Source organism: Lissotriton helveticus, chromosome 8 (genome assembly GCF_964261635.1).
Source record: "Lissotriton helveticus chromosome 8, aLisHel1.1, whole genome shotgun sequence".
NCBI classification, from domain to species: domain Eukaryota; kingdom Metazoa; phylum Chordata; class Amphibia; order Caudata; family Salamandridae; genus Lissotriton; species Lissotriton helveticus.
In genome coordinates this window covers 805796450-805823196 of record NC_136069.1, presented here as the reverse complement: position 1 = coordinate 805823196, position 26747 = coordinate 805796450, and the positions used below count along the sequence as shown (strand labels likewise).

The window sequence follows — 26747 nt, the reverse complement described above, 5'->3', positions numbered from 1 at the left end:
GGTGTGGTTCAATCACTTTATATAAGGTTAAAAGATAAAAAATATTTAAAATTGGCAGAGTACTGCGGTACTACATAGAAAGTACCTTGGTACTTACATTAAAAAAAATATATAAAAATATATATTATTTAAATAATTTTTTTTTAAAACTGTACTACACTTCCCCTTAAAACCCAGACCATTGACTAAGTGCGGTCTAAATAATACGGCTGCCTTTTATTTTTGGAAGGGCGAAATATTGTTTAGATCACACTTAGTCTTGCTTTAGGATTTTAAGCGTAAATATAGTGTACTATAGTGTACTTTTAATTTTGTACATCTTTTTTAAATATCTAAGTACTGCATATTTTCTAGGTAGTCCCACAGTACCCTGCAAACTTAAAAAAAAGTAATAAAACTCCTTTTACCTATGTGACCTGGTCCTTTTTGCAAGGTTATTCACAAACTTTTTTGCTTTCCTTCTGTATTTTTCTGACCTCTTTCTGTTGGCTTTAGGACTCTGGGTGCCTTATTACTGCTAAACAGTACTAAAGTGCATATGCTCTCTCCCTAAAATGTAATGGTAATTGTTTTCTCCATGATTGGCATATTTGATTTACTAGTAAGTCCCTAGTACAGTGCACCATGTGTGCCCAGCAACACCAAAGGGGATGATGGATGGAGTGTTGAACAATGCAAGCACTCCCCCCAGTCAACTTATCTGGGTTTAATCCATCATCATTCTTTAGCTCACTCCACCACCCCATTTCAGACATGGCCATATGCAAATCAGTCTGACCCTGTGCCTCATGGGAACAGTCCAGCCCGAACTGCCAAGCCATGTCTTCCCTGGACCGGAAACAAGCATCCTGGGACCGGTTTCGGGTTCATAACCCTCATCAGCCAGGCTATCTTGAATCCAGTGGCAAAGTGAGCAAGGGAGACACGTCTGGGCATACCCTGTCAACTTAGGGGGAGCAAAGTGATACCAAAGGGGATGATGGACGGAGCGCTTGAGCTAATCAAACACTCAACCCCAGTCAACTGATCTGGGTTTAATCCATCATCATTCTTTAGCTCACTCCGCCACCCCAGTTCAGACATAGCCATATGCAAATCAGTCTGACCCTGTGACTCATGGGAACAGTCCAGCCTGAACTGCCAAGCCATGTCTTCCCTGGACCGGAAACAAGCATCCTGGGACCGGTTTCTGGCTAATCAGCCGGCATCAGCCAGGCAAGCTTGAATCCAGTGGCAAAGTGAGCAAGGGATCTCTGTACTGGGGTGAATGTATGACATTGCTCTGCAATCTGTCCATCAACTGTTGTTTTTGCATTTGTCACCCCGAGTGGGACGGGTAAGCCCAGACGTGGGTCCTGTGCTCTCCATGCCACTGGAATCAAGCTATCCTGGCTGAAGAGGGAAACCGGTCCTAGGGTGCTTGTTTCCAGTCCAGGGAGGACCTGGCTTGGCAATTCGGGCTGGACTGTTCCCATGAGGCATAGGGTCAAGACTGATTTGCATATGGCTGGGTTCAAACTGGAATGGCATGTTGAGCAAAAATACGATGGATTTAGACCCAGATCTCTGTACTGGGGTGAATGTATGACATTGTTCTGCATTCTGTCCATCAACTGTTGTTTTTCCATGTGTGCCCAGGGCCTTTAAATCAAATGCTACTAGTGGGCCTGCAGCACTGATTGTGCCCCCCACATGAGTATCCTTGCAAACATGACCCAGACCTGTCACTGCAGTGTCCGTGTGCAGTTTGGAACTACCTTCCCTTCGATTACATGTAATGTACCCCTAAGGAAGGACCAACGGAGCCCCATGGTCAGGGTGCAGTGTATTTAAAAGGTAGGACATGTACTGCTGTGTTTTACATGTACTGGTAAGGAAACACTGCTAATTTCGTTTTTCAGTACAGCAAGGCCTATCTCTCCCATAGGTTATAATTGGCGCTGCCTTGCAACATCTTACAAGTGTATCTGCCAAATGGGAATTGATGGAAAGTTGGAGTTTGGGGTCTCTGGACTCACAGTTTAAAAATACATCTTTTAGTGAAGTTGTTTTTTAAATTGAAGTTTGAAAATGCCACTTTTATAAAGTGTGTTTTTGTAAACAAGGGAACCCAGAGTTATGTAAGGGACCATGGGTACAACTATTTATCAAGGAACATGGGGTCCCTTCATCTAATTTAAGAACTAAATATTAGACATAGACAATCAATAAATTCTATCTCAACAGAATTACAAAATGAAAAAATGCAAGTATTTAAGTTTGGGGTCTCTGGACTCACAGTTTAAAAATACATCTTTTAGTGAAGTTGGTTTTTAACTTGAAGGTTTGAAAATGTCACTTTCAGGAAGTGGGCATTTTCTTACTTTAACCATTCTGTTCCTCTGCCAGTCTCTGAATACACATATGGGTCAGAATGACAGTTGGGCTGTTTGTGTATGTACTCTAAACAGTCACACAAAGTGAGCTGAAGTGTGCCCTGCATATCCTGATGGCCCTTCATCAGGCTGATAGGCCTTCTTGAGCTAGAGTGGTGGGAGAAGTTGACACTGACCCTAAATAAGGCTGGGCCTATCCACCCCCCGTAGTGTGTCTGTAAATGTAAATGTAAATGTGTTTGTATTTATATAGCGCACTTCTACCCAGAGGTCTCGTAGCGCTGTATTCATACCTCTGTGGAACCCATCCTGGCTTTCCTGTGAAATGTCCACTCCTGTGCACTCCCAAGGTGAAGCCAGGCATCCAAGCGCTGCTGGGGCCGTTGTGGAGATTAAGCAAGCTATTGCCCAGAGTCACAGAGTGGGGCCCATGATTAGACTAGGCACCGAGGCGAGAATTATCAGGTCTGGGGAAATTGAGTCCAAGAACCGCCGAGGCGGGAATTGAACCCTGGTCCCAGGCCAGACCTCTGCATCAGGGTCTGCCGCTCTAACCATTGAGCCACACTTCCCCACTTGAGCCAAGGCCGGGGAAAGGCAGGGTCTTGTGCATTACAAATACATTTTTTGCCTATGTCAAAGGCTGAAATGGGTATAAGTACCTGGCTTGTGACAGCATAAACTCAGAATACTTCTGGGTTGAGGACATTCTGCCAGGAAGAAGAGCCGGATAAGCTGTCAGGAGGTATTACCACTTTGCTGTTTGATTTGCTGTTTTGGCCTGCTGCTTCTGTCCTGGGAGTGAAAGGACTGGACTTTGCTTTCTACATTCTGCTTCCAAAGTTCTCCATGGGCTTGAATTGAGCTTGCCTCCTGTTAAGAAGTTTTGGACCATCAAAAACTTCCCCTGTTCTTGCTAACGGCACTTGGGCTTTCCTGCGGAGGGTTCGGTCTAGCCAAGTGGTGCCAAATCCAGTCCGGGGTCCTTAGAGTCAAGTGGTTTATGCTGTAACCCAAGTCAAGAAACCCCAACGCCATTATCAATGTCGTTGCCTGCACCTGAGCTGAGGGCAGCGCTTTTGAAGAGCACAACGCACCACCCCAACTTTCACTGCAGCCCAGCCGATGCAAGCACTTCTGCACTAACACCAAAGAGCCGAAGCCTCGTGATCTGATCTTTGATGCCGTTCCACAGTACGGAACCGAGGTATCGCACCTGCCACCGCAGCCTCACCTCCTCTGCAGCAGTAAGGAACCGACGTATCACTTCCCCTGCTGGCACCAAACAACCAACGCCCCATCTCCTTTCAACAGTAAGGAACTGACGCCACACTGGCCTCTGCGACCCCTCACCTCCCTTGTGTTTTGCATCATCTTTGTTTTTCCTGACACCTGCAGGGTACTGTACTGGGGTCTATCCAACTCCGTAATCAATCACCAGTCCATCAAGGTCGGGCTGTGTTTGTGGCATCGTCGACCACGACGAAATAGCTCTGGCTGGAGCTATTTTTGATTTATAAAGCTATACTTGATTCAATCTTTGAAAAGTGATATCTTGATTTATGTATGTTGGATTTTTGTTATGGTCTTGTTCTATTCAGATACATATTAGCTAAGATTCTAAACAGGTGTTACGTCCTTTTGTAGTGTTTTCAATCAATCAATCTATTTGTAAAGCGCACTACTTACCCGTGAGGGTCTCAAGGCGCTGGTGGGGGAGGGGATGCTGCTACTGCTCGAATAGTCAGGTCTTGAGCAGTCTTCTCAAGGTTAGGAGGTCCTGGGTCTGCTGTAGGGGCGTGGGGAGAGTGTTCCAGGTCTTGGCGGCGAGGTGGGAGAACGATCTGCCGCCGGAGGTCACTCTTCGGATGCAGGGGACTGTGGCGAGGGCGGCAGAACGGAGCTGGCGGTTGGGGGTGTAGAAGCTGAGTCGTCTGTTCAGGTATGCTGGTCCGGTGTTGTGGAGTGCCATGTGTGCGTGGGTGAGGAGCTTGAAGGTGATCTATTGTTGACGGGGAGCCAGGCAGGTCTCTCAGGTGGGGTGTGATGTGGCTGCGGTGAGGGATGTCGAGGATTAGGCGTGCGGAGGCGTTTTGAATGCGTTGGAGACGTTTCAGGAGTTTGGCCGAGGCTTCTGCGTAAAGGGCGTTTCCGTAGTACACACTGCTGCTGACAAGGGCCTGGGTGACCTTTCTTCTTATTTCTATGGGGATCCACCTGTAGATCTTGCGAGTATGCGGAGGGTGTTGAAGCAAGAGGATGAGACGGCGTTGACCTGATTTATCATGGAGAGAGTAGAGTTGAGGATGGACCCTACGTTACGTGCATGGTCGATGGGTGTTGGGGCTGTTCCCAGTGTGGTCAGCCACCAGGAGTCATCCCAGGCCGAGGGGGTGGAGCCGAGGATGAGGACTTCCGTCTTGTCCGAGTTTAGCTTCAGTCGGCTGTTCTTCATCCACTCGACGACGGCTTTCATTCCTTTGTGGAGGTTGGTTTTGGCAGTGAGGGGGGTCCTTGGTGAGGGAGAGGATCAGCTGGGTGTCGGCGTATGAGATGATATTGAGGTCGTGTAGTCGGGCGACGTTGGCGAGCGGTGCCATGTAGATGTTGAACAGTGTTGGGCTGAGGGATGAGCGCTGAGGTACGCCGCAGATGATCTTGGTGGCTTCAGAGCGGAAAGGGGGGAGGCGGACGCTCTGGGTTCTGCCGGAGAGGAAGGAGGTCATCCAGTCCAGAGCCTTGTCTTGGATCCCAGCATCATGGAGATGTGTGTGTAGCTTGCAGTGGCAGACAGTATCGAAGGCAGCGGACAGGTCCAGGAGGATGAGGGCCGTGGTTTCTCTGTTGTCCAGCAGGGCTCTTATGTCTTCGGTGGCTGCGATGAGGGCAGTTTCAGTATGGTCTAAATAATAAGGCTACATTTTAATTCTGTAAGGGTTTGCATTACCCACTCATATACAGTTATGTTGTTGCGCTGTACCACAGTATACTGCGGCAAAATATAACTCTATATTTTTTTGTACATTATGGGCCAAATTCACAATGGTAATTCACACTTTTGTGTAGGTTTACCATTGTTTTCTGTTCACAAAGTTATTTTACTTGTAGTATCTTTGACTGCTGAGTTTCCGCACATAAAAAGATAGGATGCCACTCTACTCTACGTTATTCTGCTATGCACCACTCCACTCTACCCCACTCTACTGTATGTCACTCCACTCTATGCTACTGACTCTAAGCCAGTCCATTCTACATTATACTGCTTTATGCCCCTCGACTCACGCCACTCCACTCTATGCCATTCCACTCTATGCCATTCCACTATACTCTACTGCACTTCATGCCACTCCACTTTATACCACTCCACTTTATTCCATTCCAGTTTACACCACTACAGTCTACACATTTCCACTCTACGCCCCTCAACTCTGCTGCACTCAATTCAAAGCCACTTGACTCTACCGTACTTGATTCGGTGCCACTTTGCTATGCCATGACACTGTACGCCACAACACTCTACACCACCACATTCTACGCCTCTCCACTCTATGCTACTCCACTGTACGCTAGTCCACTCCACTCGAAGGTATTCCACTCAAAGCCACTCTACTGTACCCCATTTCAATCTACTCGACTCTACTGTAGCCCACTTTACTTTACGCCACTCTAGTGAATCCTACTCTACGCCAGTCCAAGCCACTGCATAAAAAGATAAACAATGATGGATTTACTTTGTGATATGTTACGAAACCTTCTTTATAAAATTTTAAAAAAATACAAATTTCATGGAAAAAAAGGTTAAAGCCAATTTATAGTTGGCAAAACCTTTTTATTCTTTCTGTACAAACCAAACCTAAACTACACAAACATTAGAAAATCTAAAGGTATAGTTATACCTTAAATTTATAATTTACGCACCGCTATCAAATTACTATAACTCAGTCACCTTCATACACAGTTTTGTCAACTCGCTAGCCACACTACATTAACTATAATTCTCCACTCTACCATGCACAGTGTTCTGACAATTAATGCCATTTGAGATGTCATAAGTGTTGTTATACATTTAATTATTTCACATAGTATAAGTGAGATAATATGAAGGTGTATAAGCAGTATATAGTAAAGAGTTACTGCTTCCCAGTATCAAGATCAGAGAATCCTCCAACATCTTCCGGCAGGGCTCATTGCCAGGTAACAGCGAATACATATTCGTCCAGATACTGGACAAATTCTAGAAAGCCTGCTCTTCTGGCAAAATACTCAATTCCTCCATAAAGGAAAGTGAATTTCGAGGAGGCCCTCCGAGCCGGAACCCCAGAATTCTCTGCACCATGACAAGGGCACATCTCCACCACCTCCTTTGCCATGCTTACTTCCACCTCGCCATTCAACTACTCCGCCTTTACCTCCTCTTCCACCACCTCCACACCCGCCCTCCCCATTACTACCAGGACACCCTTCCCCAGAGTCATCTCAGGGTTCCCCTTCTTCAGGTTTTGGAGGTGATAATCCAAGGGCTTCCTTTGAACTGTACGATACACCCACAACCTCATGAGGACCAGTGGGATGATACTGATTCAGACTTCTATCCTGTCAAACCTTCCCCACCGGATGACACTACTACTGCATACCAGAGTTGTTGTAAAGGGCAGCTGCTTTCCACAAGGTGGAAATGCATAAACAACATGAGGAGGATGACTTCCTCATGGAAACACTCTCCACCACCCAGATGTCCATGCAGTACTAACCAGTGCTTAGAGGATGTTCTTACCAGCCTCTGACATTTTCAAGGAGCCAGTCATGGCGCGAGTCATCATTTCTAGGATACACAAGAAGTATATAGCCCACCATCCAATCTTTCTTACATCATGGGACAACTGCCACTTGACTCGCTACTTGTGCGCACACTGCCCAGAAACAGGAAAATTCCCAGGGCAGAGAGGATGCCCCCATTCCAACTGGGAGAGTAAGAAAATTGATGCAGCAGGAAAATGCATTGTGGCACAGTCTGCTGCACACTGGCATATCGCCGGTCCAGTGGGTTACTCTCCCTGGATGACCGCACCGATTGGGACGAGATGGATTAATTGCTGCAACACCTCCCGCACCAGTACACAAATTGAGGCCAGGAATTTGTAGCTGATGAAATGTTTTCCGCATGAACATTTGATGTGCCCTAGATGCAGCAGACACTGCTCCTTGCTATGTAAATACTAGTATCCTTCTTCGCAGACATGTCTGGCTGCGTGTTTCTGGTTTTAAACCAGAGGTACAGCAGCACTTGGCCAACTTACCCTTTGATCGTGAGCATCTGTTTGGGCCGGCAAGTTGACTATATGCTGGAAAATATATGAAAGGATACTGAGACAGCTAAAGCCATTGGTGCCTACAGACTCCATCTGCTTGTGGCTCCATTTGCTGTACATAATATTGTGGCCAAAACAATGCCTGAGGCATCTATGTCCTTCACCAGACAACAGCAGCAACGAACACCCTCTCCAATGTAGTCACAGCTTCCAAACAGTGACTCCCTTACCCCCACCATGTAACACCTATCAGGGAAGATTGCAAGGGTTTCTGTCCAGCTAGACAGAGATCACCTCAGACCGGTGGGTTATAGATATCGTAGCAGAGTTTGTACTGTCTAGAACTCACACAAATACCATCAAACATCCCCCGCAGACACACACCCCAGAACATCTGCTTATGCTCCAACAGGATATGAATGTACTACTCAGCAAATGAGCCCTGGAACCCATGCCACCACAGCCAAGGGTATACTCCCTGTACTTCCTTGTTTCCAAGAAGGACGAGTAACTAAGTCCCATCCTCAGGCCCCTCAACAAGTTCATCCTGTCAGAGCACTTCCACATGGTGACACTCCAGGATGTAATTTCTCTACAACGACTTCATGACCTCCCTGTACCTGAAAGGCAGTCTCTTCCACATCCCCATCCACCCTGTACATTGACGGTTCCTCCAGTTTGTTGCAAGTGGTGAGCATTATCAGTTCAAAGTACTGCCCTTCGGAGTAACCACAGCTCCCAGGGTGTTTACAATGTGTGTTGCAGTGGTAGCCACTCACCTGAGAAAGAGCGATGTCCAGGTCTTCCCTTACCTGGATGATTGGCTGATCAAGAGTGCAACGAAACAGCAATGCCTAGTGCACACAATACATCTTTTACACAGCCTAGGTTTTACCATTGCTGCTACCAAGTCCCATCTCGATTCCCTGCAAGTACAGCCTTTTATTAGGGTCATACTTGACTCTTGCGTAGGGAAAGCATAACCCAGCCATGCAAGGATACAAGCATTCCAAGCTCTGCTTCCTTTTTTCATCCAGATCGCCAGGTAACAGTCAGAAAGGTCATGTGCTTCCTAAGCATGATGGCATCTTGCATTACTATAGTCCCACCTGCTAGATTACACATGCATCTGTTGCTGTAGTGCCTTGCTGCACCAGAAGGGGGTCAGTGGGAAGATCTAGTGTTGATCTGGGACGTACTCATCACTCTCAGCTGTGGTGGAGTGCCAGCAACCTGTTTCAGGGACGGCCCTTCATGGACCCAGTGCCGCAGATGATCATCACAATGGGTGCCTCACACAATGGTTGGGGAGTGCATCTTCAATAGCTAACCATACAAGGGGGTGTAGATGCCCGATCAACTGGGTCTCCAAATCAACCACCTGAAGTTGTTAGCAATCAGGCTAGCCCTCAAGCCATTCCGCCCTTGCATTCAAAACAAGGTGATACTTGTCCGGACAACACAACTGCTTTGTTTTACTTATGGAAACAGGGTGGCACACACTCCTTGCAGTTGTCCACTCTAGCCTGAGGTATTTGGTGGTGGTCGATACATCTCAGAGTCCATCTAATGATGGAGCACATACCAGGAGTGGATAACAGTTTCACAGACCTGCTCAGCAGGATGTAGCAACAAGTCTGCGAGTGGGAACTCCACCCCCAAATCCTCATACCATACGTTGAACATTGTCGGTACCCCAGATAGACCTCTTCGCCACCGCAAAAAAGGGAAAATGCCCAAAATTCGCCTCTAGGTTCTCACACCCATAGGCAGTGCACTATGGATGAATTGGTCAGTTATATTTGCCTATGCTTTTCCAACTCTCCCACTGCATACATTTGTGGTTCGCAGGCTTCTGCAGACATCCCTCACTCTCATCCTAGTAGCTCTAACCTGGGCCAGGCTGCCTTTGTTCACCACCCTCCTGAAACTGTCTCTAGTGCCTCACGAGAAGCTGCCCAATCGACTGGATCTTCTCTAATAGAATCAAGTCACACTCAGAAATCCCAACCCCAAACAGCTAAATCTTGCGATTTGGCTTCTGAAGTCCTAGAGTTTGGGTAGCCAACCGACCTTCAGAATGTCTGCCTGTCCTTAAAGAGACCTACAGGCCCACAACCTGAGCCTGCCAGGTTCGTATACTGTTATCTTACAAGATATATTGACTCTCTATAAACAGCAGTCCAGGGTATTGTTTCTTATCTGCTCCACTTGCCGAAGTCAGGCCTTGCATACACTTCCATCAGGCTTAATTTGACGGCTGTCACATCTTACCTTCAAAACACATTTTCCTTTTCAGGGTTTCAGTTATTAACGCATCTGTGGAGGGACTGAAATGAGTTATCTCACCAAGAGTGCCACCGGTCACTGTGTGAAACCCAGTGGTAGCTCGCAGAGGTAACGCTGTGGGGCGGTGAGGTGAGGTGGGCGGGGCTGGGTTGGGAGTAGTGGAGTCCAACATACGATGGCAGGTATTTATTTATTTACGTTCACCTTTGCCGTCGTATGTCAGACTCCACTACCCCCCCTCCCAGCCCCACCCCCGCCCCACCTCACCACTCCCCAGCGTTACCTCTGAGAGTCGCCACTGGTGGAACCTCAGTATTGTCCTAAGAAGGCCTATGGGCCTTCCTTTTGAGCCACTCCACCCATGCACCTTACAGTTAATTTCTTGGAAGGTGGGTAGCTTTCCTAGTAGCTATCACTTTCCTGAGGCATGCCAGTGAGCTTCAAACTCCTACCCTGGAAGAACCTTATTTCCAAGTTCACCATGATAGGGTAGGTCTCAGGGAAACCCCAAGTTCCTTCTGAAGGTGGTCTCTAGTTTCCACCTCAATCAAACTATAGACATCCCAGTGTTCTTCTCACATCCAGAGACAGTAGCAGCTCTCCATATATTAGATGCCGTTAGAGCACTTATGTATTACTTTGAGGACTGATCCCTTCTCAAAGACACAACCACTCTTTGTTTCTTTATCCAATCCACACAAAGGACGTGCTCTGTCCAAAGTCAGTATAGCACACTAGTTTGTCAAATAAATACAGATCTGTTATGCCAAAGCCAAAATACCTTTGACTGTACATCCCAGACCCCCACTCAGCCAGCAAAAGGGGCACTTCTATGGTTTTCTTGGCTAATATTCCTATAGCTGGCATCTGTAGAGAAACTACTTGGTCTACCCCCTAAACTTTTACTAAACATTAATGTCTGAATGCTTTAGCCCTCCAACAAGGCAGAGTTGGTCTTCTTCAACATCTTAGGGCTAGCCACCACTTAAGGGGGGACTGCTTTACAGTCTATGCACAGCATGTGTATCTACAGCTACACATGGCATGAACTAAAAATGTTACCCCCATAAGCATCTGTTTGTGGCATGTAGTGCTGTAAATTCACATGCACTCGCCCTCCTCCCTGTAAGCCCTGGAACTCTACATACACCTTTCTATCTTTGACATTTGCTTGTTCTTTGCATGGTCCTCTTTCTGGTATCTCTATGCTCCATCTACGTCCTCTCCCTTTGGCAGAAAAACAATTTTGTCAATGTCCATTACCAGTAGTGGGTGGAATCACTATACCTCGTGAGTTGAAGAACTTCGTAGAAGAATGAAATAACGGGCACATGTCTGAGCCCAGCACTGGATGGCAGGAGTATGCACAGCAAGTTCATCCCACAGCACTAAATGCCGCTAACAGATGCGTACAGTGTAACATTTTCCATATACATGTTTTAATCGCCCTTCTAGCAGTTTAGTTCTCTGTTGCAGCAAAATCTGGTTTAATCTGGCATATACAACATGCACTGCTAAATGTTATTGAAATTAATTTTTCTTACATTTTTAAGCGATATTATAAAGTGCATTTCTGGAAGACAGGCAAGATATTTACGTTTGCCTATGTTGAAATAATCATTTGATGGACTGGTATACGTGTTGAAAATCTTTTTCTAGCACTGTAGCATAAAAAACAAGCATTAGTAAAGCCAATAGGTTTAGCCTGGTTTGGAATGGAATTCTGATGCAATGGCAATTTTTGTTTTTGATTTTTTTTGTAAACATATTCCATAAAAAATTAAAAGAACAAACAATCTGCCCACTAAAAACGGTTCCCATATACTTGCAATACAAATTTTACATTTAAAATATAATTAACTATTGCATATCATTTTAATAGATGAGTACTGGTGCTTTCTTGTGAGCAAGTGTACTTAGAGTACATATAGTAACCTTTTTTTTTTAGTTTAGTGCACTCATTACCGCAAAGAAAAGGTATTATGGATTTTGAATTACTGTAAGCTTAAGACACAGTTTAACACACAAGAAAGAATACAAATGTTAAAGAATGGAAAGGAAAATTCATCAGCAAAGTAAAATGTAACGTGCAAAATGCTGTCACTCACAGGTCAAGAGAGCTAATGGCTCAAGTTGGCTGACCCATTACCCCATGCTGTATGCTGTGGTGCGCCTCAAAACAAAATGTGCGACTTAAAGCCTCCTAATGTATGTGCCTGTTTTTTTATTACATGACAGTGGCTGATTACGATGTCCGGCGGACCCATCTCGGAAACGGAGCAGACCGAGCTCCTGTCGGCAGTCTCGACCACCTGATTACGATGCGACTGAACACTGTTCTGACATTTCCCTATGGAAGCATATGTTATAGCCGTAAACCGGCTGTAGTAAATGCTCCCATACGGAAATGGGAGGTGGTGTTAATCCCTACACCTCGTGGCAGGCACCTCAAGGTACCTGCCATGGGGTTAAGCGGTTAACAGGGGGGCACACCTCGCCCCCCCCCCCCCAACTGGAGGGTGCAAAAGAAATGGGGCCCTGCTAGGGGCCCCCAAACATGCTTTCTGACAGGGTTTCCACATAGGAAAGGCCGGCATAAAAACCCTATTGGAAACCGTGCATCATAATACGGACAGCATAAACCATCGTTTAGGATTACTCGCTGGTTCCGACTGTCCGACGAGCTCCATGAGCCCGTTGGAAGCCAGCCGGAATAACGGCTGGTTTCAATTCCAACCGGCTGAATCAAAATCTGCTGGTCAGAATTTAAACCGACTATGTTGGTTGGAGATGTTACAGCCGACATCATAATAAGCCCCTGAGTGTTGCATTGTTAAATATCTATCAATAGGCCGTCAAGCCAAATCTGATGAGATTTAGACCTCCACGATTTGCATCACAAAATCTGTGGTAAATTGGAGCATAATTTTTAGAGTATATTTGAAACTTCATAACATTATCCGAAGGAGTTTTAGATAGGCTAAATATAAATCTGTAATACATTGGGAACTGAAATTACCACCAGTGTATACCACGTGTATGAACTGCCCATTGATATTCCAAACTATTAACCACAACCAAGACTTTTTTTGTGTGTCAGAAAAGAGACAAAACATTTTTTGGCTATCTTCTACACCCCAAAATATCCCAACAACTTCCTCCAACCAGGACAGCACAATTGTGCAGTTTGAGGTATTAAAGAATGCTGAGAGGTTGAGAGAGAATTAAGATTGTCACCTCTAACCTGAGTTTAGAGGGCGTAACTTTGTACATAGAGTGATTTCCATACCATGACAGACATTAAAACCTTGTTAAAAGTGTCCTAGAGTTTGATTATTCCATATTTAGAACTAAAGATCAATAGTGTAAAACTATTTAAAGATTTAAATGAGCAGTGTATGTATGAGATTGGTCAACAATGAGTAAACCGGTGGGTCTCCAAGGTAATATTTTGACATACTTAAAACTCCTACTCTTTTTGGTGCATGTGGAATATTAGGAATGTAAACATTTTCATTTGTTATCATGCTAAATGTTGGTGTTAAAACCTGTGTTGGCTCCTTAAATGTATTGCTGTTCTATTGATCCGCTTCTCTGTAGAAGTTGGCGTGGGTGAAATTGCTCCTCAGAAGCGGCTATAGTTTTAGCAGGTTCACCAGTTTAGATGACATAACCGTGTACATGTGTGGGTATTGATATAGTGAAAACCTACCTATGAAACAACATGGTGTTGTAATCAAGGCTTGATAGAAGCATTTGTCTGAGTGTGCTGTCCATTGTCATTATAAGTATATATAGTTGTGGCCCATTTTCCCAGTGCTGATTAGAAGACAAACACATTTCTCTAGTGGTCAGTGGCTAGTTATGTTAGATTTTCTGATTTCTAAACACTCTGGCAAAAGTGTGTAGGGCCTATCTAGCAAAGGATTCCTTAGTCAATCAAAGCATTGCCCCCTCGTTACTTGTTATAATGCAAATGATAGCATAGAATATCTTGTATTTTATGTTTTTATACACACATCGGTCCCAGTGTTGACTCCATCTCTGGATCAAGACTGTAACTTTAGGGGGAGGAGCTTATTGCGCATCCAAGATGGTCGCGTGAGCTCAGGGCTTCCGAGACCCTTGCCGCCTCCCGCATATATCCTGCCACTAATCCTGCCACAGATGACGGGTTATTGAAGATTTAACCCTGCTGACCTGAATGCTCTTTCCCGAATTTGATTTGGATGCCGGAAACCGGACTTACTCCGTTTGCAAGTTGACGGCCTACAACGGGGAGCAGCCAGGGACTCAGGTCCCCGAAGTACCCGGGTGGTAATTGAACAACAACGGCCAGTGGAGGTTGTCTTGTGCCCCCGAGGTACTTTCGGTTTCGTTTTCGAACTCTCTGGGCTGAACCCAGTCTCCATCTTATTTCAGTCTCCCGAGGTCTGCACTTGGCTTGTGCGCTGGCCCGCCACTCTTCGTGCTTTAGACTTTTCGGAGCTTGACCTGAAGAGGAGCCATTCATACCAGGTCTCAAAGGGCCCTCAGGGGCACGTCGCATACTATGGCGGGCAAGCCTGAAATCGATAACCGGACGACCAAGAACACGCACCGAAGGGGTGCTACTCAATCGAACATCATGGATCGCTACACCCGTCCCAAAGGTTCCCCCAGTGGTGCGGGCAACACACCGGACGAGACCAGAGATGGTTCTGCGTCGACGGCGGAGCTGACCTTGCGAGACGTCATGGGCGCCATTGCGGAGATTAAGACTTCCGTGGGCCAGAAGTATGAGACACTGGCCTTGAAGTTAGACACGGTGGCGATCGACATTAACTTGATCAGAACAGATCTGGCGAAGACCAATGAACGGGTCAAGTCTTTGGACATCAAGACCGCCAGTCTTACAACCGACGTGTCTGATCTTCAAACTGAGGTCCCAAACCTACGCTCCACTAACGACTTGTTCGCCCGCCTGCTGGAAGACTCCGAGAGTCGTGCAAGGCGCAACAATGTCCGCATTATTGGGGTTCCGGAGAAGTCCTCTGAGATGACTACAGATCTCCTCGTGGAGGACCTGATACTGAACCATCTAGCCCCCAAAGGCCTCAGAAACTTTTTTGCAGTTGAGCGCGCCCACCGTGTTCCGGGTGGAGCCCATAAGCCAGGCGCTCCGCCGCGACCCATAATAGCTAGAATTTTCAACTTCAGGGACAGGGACGCTATTCTACAGGCATCACAAACTGGAGGTCCCACGAAATTTGAGAATGCAACCATCAGCTTTTACCCAGACTTTACCCAAGCAGTTCAGAAGCAGAGAATGGAATTTATGGGGGTCAAGCGGAGGATGCGGGACATGGGAGTGAAGTACTCTATGCTCTTTCCTGCCCGGCTTCGAGTTGAACACAACGAGCGGACACTTTTCTTTGATCGGCCTGAGGTCGTCAGTGACTGGCTAGACACTTTACCGGCGCGTCGAGATTGCCCAGACCTCTCGGAGGGCGCAGATGGTGGCCTGCAGGAACAGGAGTGAGAGGTGACTACAGGCACGCCAAGTGAATGGACTTCGCAGCAGTGGTTTGATGACTTTCTATGTGAATACACTTGTTTGCTGAGCCCGGAGGTGGCGGGGGGGTACGGAACTCTTCCTCCTCCTGGGGTTTCTTTCTTTTTGTAGACTAGCTTCTTGTGAGGGCGACAGGCACACTGCAAGTTGGGGTGGTTCTTTGGACTAGCGCAGGGGTGCAGGGTGGGGGGATATGTTCTAGGAGTTTTCTTGGGGGTGGGCTGGGGACTTCTGTTAGGTTTCGTTGGGTTTAGAGGCAATGTTTTACGATTTATTTTGATTTTGATGTCCGCTTCGCTGGGAGGGAGAGTCGATCCTTACTGTTGGGATGGGGGGTAGGGGGCTGAGGGTCATCAGTTGGAACGTCAATGGCCTGGGGGATGGCATCAAACGAGGTATAGTGTCGCAATTCCTGAAACGTTTCTCCCCTGATGTGGTGTTGTTACAAGAAATGCATTTGATTGGGAACACATGTCGTGCACTGAATCGCCGAGGGTATCGTCTGGTCGCCCACTCCGGATTCACCACTGGGTCGAGAGGGGCGGGGATTCTAGTCAGGAGCTCCCTCCCCCTTGCAATAGATGTGACCACTCTGGATGATAGAGGTAGATATGCTGTAGTTACCGGCAGATGGGAGGGGAAGACGATCTCCATACTTTCTGTCTATGTCCCGCCTGGCTTACAAACTACGACATTTGCGGACCTGGGGGAGATAATACTGGGACTCCCAGAGGGTATTTTAATTGTGGGCGGAGATTTTAACTCGGTGGTCTGTGGCACAGAGGATCGTAGCCCCCCTAGAGACCTCGTGAGATTGCAGTCTTGGTTGAGTAACTTCTTGGAGACGCTGGGTCTAGTAGATTGCTGGAGGTTGATGCACCCTGGACAGACACAGTACACCTTTCATTCTGGAGCGCACGGGAGCCTCTCCAGACTTGATTACATACTTGTGCCGGCGGCGCAGGCCGTCTCGGTTAGGGAGGTTAGACACTTGGCCCGGGGCATATCCGATCACTCCCCAGTGTGGCTCTCCATTGATGCTCAGTTTGGGGCGGAGGGTAGAGTGGCCCCGATTAATCCCTGGCACTTTCGTAATCCCCAAATCAGGGCGGGTGTGGTCAAGTCCATCGATCAGTACTTTGCGGAGAATGTGGGGTCGGTGTCCTCTTCCGTTTCCTTGTGGGAGGCTTTCAAGACTGTGGTCCGAGGTCAGGCCCTCTCCCTGATTGCCGATGCTAAGAAAAGGAAGACTGAGGAGGTAGAAAGACTAGAAGCAGAACTCAGTAGCTTGGAGAGAGAGTTGGAGTCTGGTGCAACACAAGAAAAACGGCATGCGCTGCACCTTAAACAGTCGGATTATCGAGCTCTGGTGACAGACGCTGCCAAGGCTATGAGCCGGGAGCAGCGGGGACGATTGTATGAAGTGGGGGATAAAGCGGGAAAGTTGATTGCCTGGTTGGATAAGAAAGAAAGGGCGAGTCGTGTTGTGCCTGTGGTGGAACGTGCTGATGGAGTGCGAGTGGTTGACCCAGCGGACATAGTGGAGAGTTTTGCGTGTTATTTCCAGAAGGTGTATGCACCAGTCTCAGACAGACCGGAGGAAGACTCGCATCTGCTGCTTAGGGATATTGCCTTGCCCTGTCTGTCTGATTCGGACAAAGAGCTCATGGAGTCGGAATTCTCCAATGATGAAGTGGCGCTCGCTATCCGCTCCATCCGCTCAGGTAAGGCCATGGGCCCGAATGGTATCCCCATCGAGCTGTACAAGTTACGTCCGGATAAAATGGCGCCTTATCTCCGCGAGATGTTCCTGGAGTCGCGTGAGACTGGGTCACTCCCACGAGACCAGCAACTCGCATCCATTGTTGTGATTCCCAAAGAGGGTAAACCCCGGGATTTATGTGCCTCATATAGACCGATATCACTTTTAAATGCCAAACCCAAAATCTTGGCAAAACTGTTAGCTAATCGCCTCATAAAGGTGATTGGCGACCTGATACACCCGGATCAGTCCGGATTTATTCCGCGCCGCAACACAGCGCTCAATTTGCGTCGCCTTCATGGAGTCCTGGCGAGGGCGGGGTCCTTACGTGAGCCGGCCATCTTGGTGTCCTTGGATGCCACGATGGCCTTTGACACCGTGGAATGGCCATATTTGTGGGCCGCCCTCGCGAAGTTTGGGTTCGGCCCTGGTTTATCGGTTGGGTTAAACTCCTGTATGAGGAGCCGCTTGCCCAGGTTGTGGTTAATGGTAGGGCCTCGAAGTCCTTTGTGCTCGGGAGGGGTACGCGACAGGGATGCCCGTTATCTCCTTTGCTGTTCCCGCTCGCCCTGGAACCCCTAGCTGCGTGGCTGCGGTGGGAACCGTCACTTAAGGGAATCAGGTGGACCCCTGACTTTGAGGACCGCCTATCGTTATACGCGGATGATATTTTGCTATACCTCACCTCCCCACGGAAATCGCTGGGAGTACTATTTGATGTCCTCAGTTCATTTGGCAAAAACTCCGGCCTGGTGATTAATTGGGCCAAATCCTGCGTCTGTGCACTCACTGGTTATGTGCCCCCGCTACCGCGCAATTGCCCGATACAGATAAAGCGGATTGGATTCAAATACTTAGGGATCTTTATATCATTAGACCCCGCGGTACGTTATGAGCGCAACCTACTCCCCCCGCTGCTCCGGCTTAAATCTGATGTAGCGGCCTGGAGTGGCCTGCCGTTGTCCCCGCTCGGACGTGCTGCCCTTTTTAAGATGATGTCCCTACCCCGGTTCTTATACGCCCTTCAGAATACACTTGACCTCGTACCAGCACGATACTTCCGCGAGGTAGAGAGTCTGCAGAGGCAATTAGTTTGGGGCGGGCGTTCTCGTATCGCTCTAGCAAAATTGACACTGCCTTGGTACGACGGGGGCATTGCATTGCCGGACATCAGGCGCTACTATTGGGCATCTCAATTGAGTGCAATTAACCATGCCATGTATGGCCCAACGCCGAACCCCGCGTTCGAAATGGACAAATGGCAGCTGCCGGGAGGGAATTATAACAGGGCACTATATTCAAAATCGAATTGCAAAGTACTGTCAGGGCCCACCGAAGTTGCCGTGCGGGTGTGGAGAAGTGCGAACGCAGCCATGGGATGGTCTGACAGATTGACCAGGGCAACCCCGCTTTATGCGGCGGAGAAACTGGGTAGCCTATGGACGACGAAGGGCTTCGAGAAGTGGGACCTTATCGGTATCTGTACGATTGGGGATCTGTGGGTTAAAGACAGGATCAAAACCTTTGAGGAGCTGCAGTCGGAATATGCTCTAAGTAGTAGGGAGCATTTTCGCTATGTACAGATCCGACATGCGCTCCACTCGGTCTTCCCGACCGGAGCTGTTATTCCGGAATCCTCCCCCCTTGAGGATAGGGTGCTTGATGGCCATACTCCTGACAGCACCATATCTCTCATATATAAAAAACTGATTAACGACCGAACGGATCTGCTACTGCAGCTCCGTTAGGCGTGGACCAGCGATGGACTGGAATTGGACGATGAAGATTGGCAGGCGGCGGTATCCTCCCCGAAAGAGGTCGCGATCCCGGCTCGTCTCCGGCTGGTGCAACTAAAGATCTTACACCGTATCTATGTAACTGGTCCCCGTCTGGTTTGTATGGGTCTCGCTGCGGATGGAGCGTGCAGGCGTGGTTGTGGTGCGCTGGGTCCCTTCCTACATATCATATGGGAATGCCCGGCTGTGGCTCTATTCTGGAACCGTGTGCATGTGATTATGGAAGAAGTCACGGGAGATTCTCTGCTGCCTGAGGCACGCCGTTGTTTGCTGAATATATGGGAGCCGAATGACTACACGGTGGCACAAACGCAATGGGCTACGCTTGGTAACATGGTGGCTAAAAGAGACATAGCACAGTTATGGGGGTCCCAGAGGGCACCTACGACTTCTGCGTGGGAAGAAAATATGGACTGGTGTATGTTCAGGGAAAAAACGGTATATGTTGCACGTGGTAGACCCAAGAAGTGGGGTAGAGTCTGGAACCAATGGAATTCGTATCGTGGAGAGATTTGTGCCCCCCCGTTCGCGGGGGCCCCAGTACTGCCACAGTCCCCGTGACCTGACGTTCCTACAATATGTAGATTTTCGTATTACATGCCCGATTACCCAGGAGGGCCCCCCCCTCCCACTTTTCATTTCATCCTTATTACTGTATGTTTGTTGATACGGCTCTCCCCCATGAGAAGCATGTTTGCCGCATTGCCTCTTGTTTCATGTGTTATTGTTATTTTGTTTTTTCTTGTTTATACGAACAATTAAAATGGTAAGACCTTCACTATTTCCTACACCACTATTCTGCTCCTGTCGAAACGATGCGTTGAATTGCTGCTGGGCCCCCGGGCTGTCGGCTGAAAGCTGTGTACATTGGCAATACCAACTGTTTTCTATTGTTTTGGCGACGGCCGGCCCTTGTGGTTGTAGGCCCGCAAATGTAATACTGCAATTGAAATAAAGGTTTTAAAATTTTTTTTTTTTTAAAAAAAGACTAACTTTAGCATGCCCATTTTTCTGTTTTCTCTAGCAAGCAGCCCTTTTCAAGGAGGAAGTCTTAGTTCTCGCATGGGAACAACCACCTCAACATCAATACTAATGAAAAATATGAAAAATTGTGTTGGCTCTAACACAAAAATACAGGAGTACTATCTGTACCTCTTTTTCAAAAACGATATTCACCACAGCAATTAACATAAAATGGTGTCTCCTTCCACAGAGAGTACTAGGATAAAGGAGGGTATGATTGTTTCCGGGTGGTTGCTGGAGAGACACAGTAGTGGGCCAACGTTCTTGATCTCCTATCGAGCAATGCCAGAAATAAATGACATATGTCATTGCTTCTTCCCTGTCTCTGAGTTGTAAGAGTGCAGCTTAGTGGGCATTCAGAGATCATACAATAATGCTGAAAGACCCAAAATAAACTGGGAACCCCATTGACAAAACAAATGATATTCCAGTGAGAAAAACGGCTTCTGGTGCCTTTTGAACAGGATCACTGCAGTTCCATTGTGGTTGGACAGTGTAATATGAATAGACACAGTTATTAGGGGACCAGTTATGGTTACATCTGGTCCGGGGGATGGGTGAAAGGGGAGGTGTGTGTGTGTGTTCTCACATTTTATTAAACTTCCTGTGCAAACTTCCAAATTGGCTTACTGTCAATAGTTAAGCAATGACATTGGAACTGCTCTGACTAACCAATTAAAAACCTCTACACTGTTTACGAGGCCTTACTCCCTTGTTGAAGTGACTCCTGCTTCCCTACGTCACACGGATATCAGCACCCAGTTGGCTTTCTCACATTCTGTAAACAGGCCTCGTGTCCAGTGTGGAAAGCTTCCACGGGTATGCTGGGGCCAAGATCTGTTCTCAGTATTTCCTGTGTGATTGTGCCGTGCTCCTTCCCGCCCGTCTTGACCACACTCCACAATTATCACTCCGGTATTGATTACTCTGCGGTATTCAAACGTCACAGCAACATCTCCTACATCTTTCTTTTCTTTAAAATACCCCAATCCCTCCCCATTGTTAAACCGGAAAGATTGGAGTCCTTGGATCTAAAGATCCTTACTTTACTTGTTTCAGTGTCAATATTCCAGTTTGGTCTGCTCCACAACCTCTGCCCACTTAGTTGTCTCATCTGTTTTCCCTCATCTTTTTGATATTTTCTTTCTGTCTGAGATACTGTGTTGCTGAATTTTTTCATCTACAGAAGGCATACCTGTGCTTGCCAACATGTTCACGAGTCAATGTCTTGAGGCCTGATTTAGAGTTTGGCAGGCAGCGTACTCCATCACAAATGTGACAGAAGTCTCATCCACAAGTACATTATATCCTACGGCACTTTTAGTAATGTGAACAGGATATCCATCACAGATATCCGTCACATGACCCCGCTGTCAAATTATAGATCCGGCCCTTATTCTGGTAGAGCTTGGAAAGTCTTCCAAACTTGCTATTGTCTATACTATATTTTAATGACAATACGTTTAGGAATGCCTCTGGGTGACCACATCCTGAACTCCATGCTTTTGTTCTTCTGTGGTAGTATGGTGTCTGTTTAAAATTTCAGACTCTGATCTTTGCTTTTGCAGTACTAATAAAGTTGTCGGGGCAGGAGGGGAAGGGGTAACAATCCAAGAGTGTGTTTTCTGACTTTTTACCATATTTTTTATGATTTGCTTTGTGTTGTGTTCTAGATATTTGATAGGTTATATTTATAGTGCATTGGGTGTTGTGTATGTTTAGCATTATTACACAAACAATGGAAAGAAAAGTATTTCATGAATGTCTCAAAATAAGTTGAAAAGGCAACCTTGTGTGCTTCCTTTTTTCAACGCACGTATCGGATCAACTTTATAAAACCTTTTCCTTTACAGATCATAAAGAAGGAACCCCTTTTTCTGCATCTTGGGTGCTGCTCAGTGTCCTCCTCAGTGCAGTCGCCATGCTTTGCAAAGAACAAGGAATTACAGTTTTGGTAAGAGGTCTGATTATCACCTTACGTTTGCTACAAAAACAGAAGGTATCATTTTGTTGTTAAAATGTAACTGCTTTTCACACAAGTGCTTCTGTTTTCGTTTACCCAAGGTTAAATTACATCTCAGTGTGACTTAGATTGCAAATGTTTTTCCTCTGCAATTGCATTCATTCAAAAAGGACACAACATTGTGACTAAAGAACTAAATAAAATTATTTTAGCTAAAAAGAAAACTCATTAAACACACTACTTTAGTGGCAGAATTACGTCTCAAATCTCTACTGTATTTACAGTATTTAACTGTTAGCAGGAAACAAACCCACACATTCCTGCTAGCCCCATCTCTGTTCCACCTCCTCCTCAGGTTGGCACCAACAAGTTCTCCGACCGTGCTCCATTTATCAGGTGTCCCAAATCTTTGAGCTACATTTGGATTGTGGTGAATCTGCACTACCCCTGTGGTGATCATCAACTATTTTGCAGGACCTCTATTATGAGGATAATGCCTGGGTCCTTATGAATTTAAAGCAAGTGAGTTCCTAGACCGCCTCTGTAGAGACACCAGCACTCAACCCCGCTAGCGTAATGAAACTTGAGGGGGATCGCTGCCAACTACATGAAGGGTGCCCCTTCCAGACTTACTCAGGAGCTCTAAGGATAGGGTATGCTGTTGAGGGAGCCTCCTGGAGCTCTGCCCCCCTGCACCATGGGGACTGCGGGGGCTGCCACTGCCCAACCCCAATTCAAGTCAAAGTCGTTTGTTTGAGGTACTATCTCTAGTCAAAGTGAACGTCTTCATGACTGCAATTTGCAGTGTCAGTTGAAACCATAGCGCCACACTTGGAACCTTTGCCTTGCCCCAAACATTGGCTACTACTTGCTTCGCCGCTGGAATATACTGGGAGCCAGTGGCAATGAGGTATTGTGCAGGTCAGGAGGACTGCCTGAAGAGTCTTTGGGGAGCACTGCTGTAGATTGTATGTTCGTGATGATAATACTATCATTGTGTTTCACCAGCTAGAACAGTTTCAAAATACATGTAAGACTGTCACTTCTGCCCTAGACTTACTAATGTGTTTCCTGTTTACCCCCATTATGAAGTTTGGCTAGAGGGTAGTAACATCACAGCAGAGTTTACAAGATGCTTCGCTGTGAACTTCATATCATGCTGTATAGTCTTCTCGATGCGTCACTCAGACCTCTTTCCACAGTTTCCTTCCTAGGCCTGTTTGCCCGCTCTATTGGCTAGCCCTTGCTGCCCATTTACCCACCCTGGTGAAAACCTGTATATGTGTAAAATTGATACCTTAGAATTACTTCTCGACTAGGGTTAATTTCTCTTTTCTTGATTAAAGGGTGTGATACCCAGTGCCTCACCTGGCTGTAATTAAATCTTTCCTTTTGAAACAACCCAAACGTCTGTTTCATTTGTTCAAAGGTTTCTAATTCACCACTTTTCATTTTTTGTTTGAATCTGTTTTTATTGTGTGTTTTCATTAACAAAACAGACTTACACATTGCAGATTACATTTCATTATAGTTGTCCTTTGCTGGGCATTCATGCTATACTATACATCAGTTCATGGTAGCCTGGACATACATGAAATGGTAGTAGTGTTAGTTACTCATGTACACATAAGGCTTGCTTATGTGCCGTGTTAACCTCCGCCGCTGTGGGCGGCGCTTCAATTTCCAGATGTACCTCTTCTGATTTTCAATGACGCGTTTGCTGTGAGGTAGAATGCTAACTTGGGAGGCGGGTAAAAAGCAAGCGGGACACCGTAAAAGGAAAACAGCATTAGAAAAAACTAGCTGGAGCAGTCCCTAGCCCTGCCTCCGAAGTATCTTCACAGGTTATGCTTACTCCAGTGTTTAGGTGCGCGCTGTGATGTCTGTGTTGGATGTTGCGTGAGCGTAATCACTAGAAAAGACTCTCCAACTGTGTCTGTATCTGGATCAGTGTGTCTCCTCCTGTTTTAATTCATCGCTTTTCATAATTCCAATATTTGAGTGCAGCATTTGCTCTTCCACTCCCCAAATATCCTGTGCCTCATTACTGGATTAAAGCCAGTAATGTTACCTGTCAGCATAAAGGGAGTTCGGAGGTGGTCAGGACATAACTAACTTTCATCATTTTTGTATTACCATAGCTGGTCTTGCTACTGAGTCCTCAACCAGTGTCTGTTGTAAGAAATGTCAGCATCATGAATGATTCAATGTGAATAGAGAAAATCATGTGGTTATACTGATGAAATCCCGTTATTTTCATTTGAAAGTACGGTGTGGGATATTTCACTTTTTCATTTTTGAGAGTGATGACTGATAATACCTATGCACACCCCCGCCTTGACTTTAGCAATTCCATATACCTACTTTTCATCATAAATGTGTTTTAAAACTTCAGCATATTCAAAATGCCACTGCTTTTACTATTTTGAGCTAAAAAAGATCAAATATGTTTCTGACTATTGGCTACCAGCATCCGACTGTATTGGCTCAGTATCAAACTGGAATGCATTTAAGTCTACCTTATTATGTTTAGGATTTATTCATTTCTTAAGCTCCTCATGTTATGCCTGAAATTTAATAAATATGTTCCATGCAGTTCTTTGAGATCCATCAGTCAAGTCCTGAGTTTTAATTCTGAAATTTGGACAGCTGACCATTTCAGGTCCAGGATACCACTCAGCGAAGTTTCATCGCTCTGAACATTTGTGCTGAAAATGTACACCTTAAATTGGGACAGAAATTAAAAACCTCTATTTATACAACCAAACAGGGCTTTTCGGGGGCCTTGGGCCAATTGTATTTAGTGGGCTCCTGTTCGGAACAGCTTTGAATTTATGATCCAATTTCAGCTTTTTCTTGCCCTCTTTGACCAGGTTACTCGTCCCAATTCTAAATGCATTTACATCTAGTATTCAAATGTAGTGACCTGTGCTTTTAATATTATTATTCAGCAGCAGCTCATTAATATTATTGCTAATACTCTTTATGACCATCTCCGCCCCCTGGCAATTTCTCAATGTGAGGTACTGTTTTTATGGATGTTGCACAGTGTTGAAAAACAAACATTTCTCTGCCAAATGTCTGTAATAGACTCCAATAGTTCACACCCATAAAAAGTAAAGTAAATTAAAGTAAAACGGTTCTTTAAATAATCTGTTAAGAATTATTCAAAGTCATCAAGGCAAGAACAGAGCTGGCTCTGTCTGGGCCCCCCTGAAAGGCTGGGGCACTGGGCCAGGGCTCTCTTTTCCTATGCCTTAAAACGTCTCTACAACCTAAGTCTAATAGCATATAGACCGCTGTTTTTATTCAACATCTATAGCGCACAGAGACCTATTTAGGGGGCATGACTGGGCTTTATAAAATAACCCATTAAAAAAATAAATATAATTACCTGAATAGCTATACTTTGGGTGAATCCTACAATGCAAAGGACTGGTCCTTACATAATTACTAAATCATCCCACTTGTCACTCTGTTATGCAGGTTCTTGCAAATAGATCACCTGATTTATTGCTGCCTTTGTAAAGATTTAGCGTATCTATTAAAATTCCATTTCTGATTTTCAGTCTACCATGCTGTGTATTAGCAACTGGATGAATAGCAATCATTTGAAGTTAAATCCAGACAAAACTGAACTAATCTTGACCGGTGGCACTCAGAACCCCTGGAGCTCACACTTTTGCCCTACGGAATTGGGCTCCCCTCCAGTTCCATCCCCTTCAACAAATACCCTCGGGGTCACAATCAACAATGCCTTGTCGATGAAGTCCCAGATTGGAACGGTAATCTTCACCGGGTTTTGCCAGTTACGGAAGATTAGGAAAATCAGTAGATTCCTTACAAGGGAAGCATTGGTGCAGGTTGTACTAGCCCTGGTCATATCCCACATAGACTACACATATTCCTTGTATTTTGGGATACCAGCGTTTTTAGTCAAGAAATTGCAGCTGTTGCAGAATTAGGCTGCCAGACTGATTTTCCATCAATCAAGATGGGAACATGCAATTCCTCTTATGCGGCAGCTACACTGGCTCCCAATACCACAACACTGTGCCTTTAAAATTGGGTGCCTCATCTTTAAGTCTCTACTTGGTGTTGGCCCAAAATTAGTCTCCAATCTCATTAAGAGACATGTACCCACGCGCAACCTGAGATCTTCCCACATGAATTTACCGGTCATCCCTCCCCATAAACGGAAGAGACTAGGTGGCAGCAGGTTAGCAGTGTTGGCTTCCCATTTCTGGAATGCCCTGCCCTATGATATCAGATCCTGCACAGACTTAATTGTATTTAGGAAACTTCTCAAGACATGGCTCTTTGTCCAGGCATATGAATAGGCTCACCGGGGCTCAGCTACTCCTATACTAGCGTCAAGGAACCAATCGCTGTACTTGGGCTCTAAAAATAATTTAAACGTAACATAACAAATATGTGTGGCATCCTTTGTCCATACCCGGTGCCTTTAATTGTGCTCTCTACTCAAGCACCTTAGTCTACATGTCTTGAGAGTGAGTATGTTTTAATGCTGCTTTTCTAATAGATACAGTTGGGCTTCGATTGCTGCTGTTAGTTAGCCTTTAATAAATGCTTAATGTGTCCCAAGGAAGCCTTTTGCTCTAGTAAACATCCCTATTCTCCTTGGAGACATTGTCTATTTGTAGTTTTATTTGTTA

At 46.1% G+C, this 26747-nt stretch overlaps 1 protein-coding gene across 1 annotated transcript in view; it reads left to right on the top strand.

Annotated features, from left to right (window-relative positions):
- TMTC4 (transmembrane O-mannosyltransferase targeting cadherins 4) overlaps nucleotides 1–26747 on the top strand; it is an 861371-nt gene that overhangs the window by 326955 nt on the left and 507669 nt on the right. Inside the window, exon 6 of the mRNA XM_078657625.1 lies at nucleotides 21962–22062. Coding sequence (XP_078513751.1) covers nucleotides 21962–22062 — 101 coding nt within the window. The remainder of the gene's footprint in view (nucleotides 1–21961; nucleotides 22063–26747) is intronic.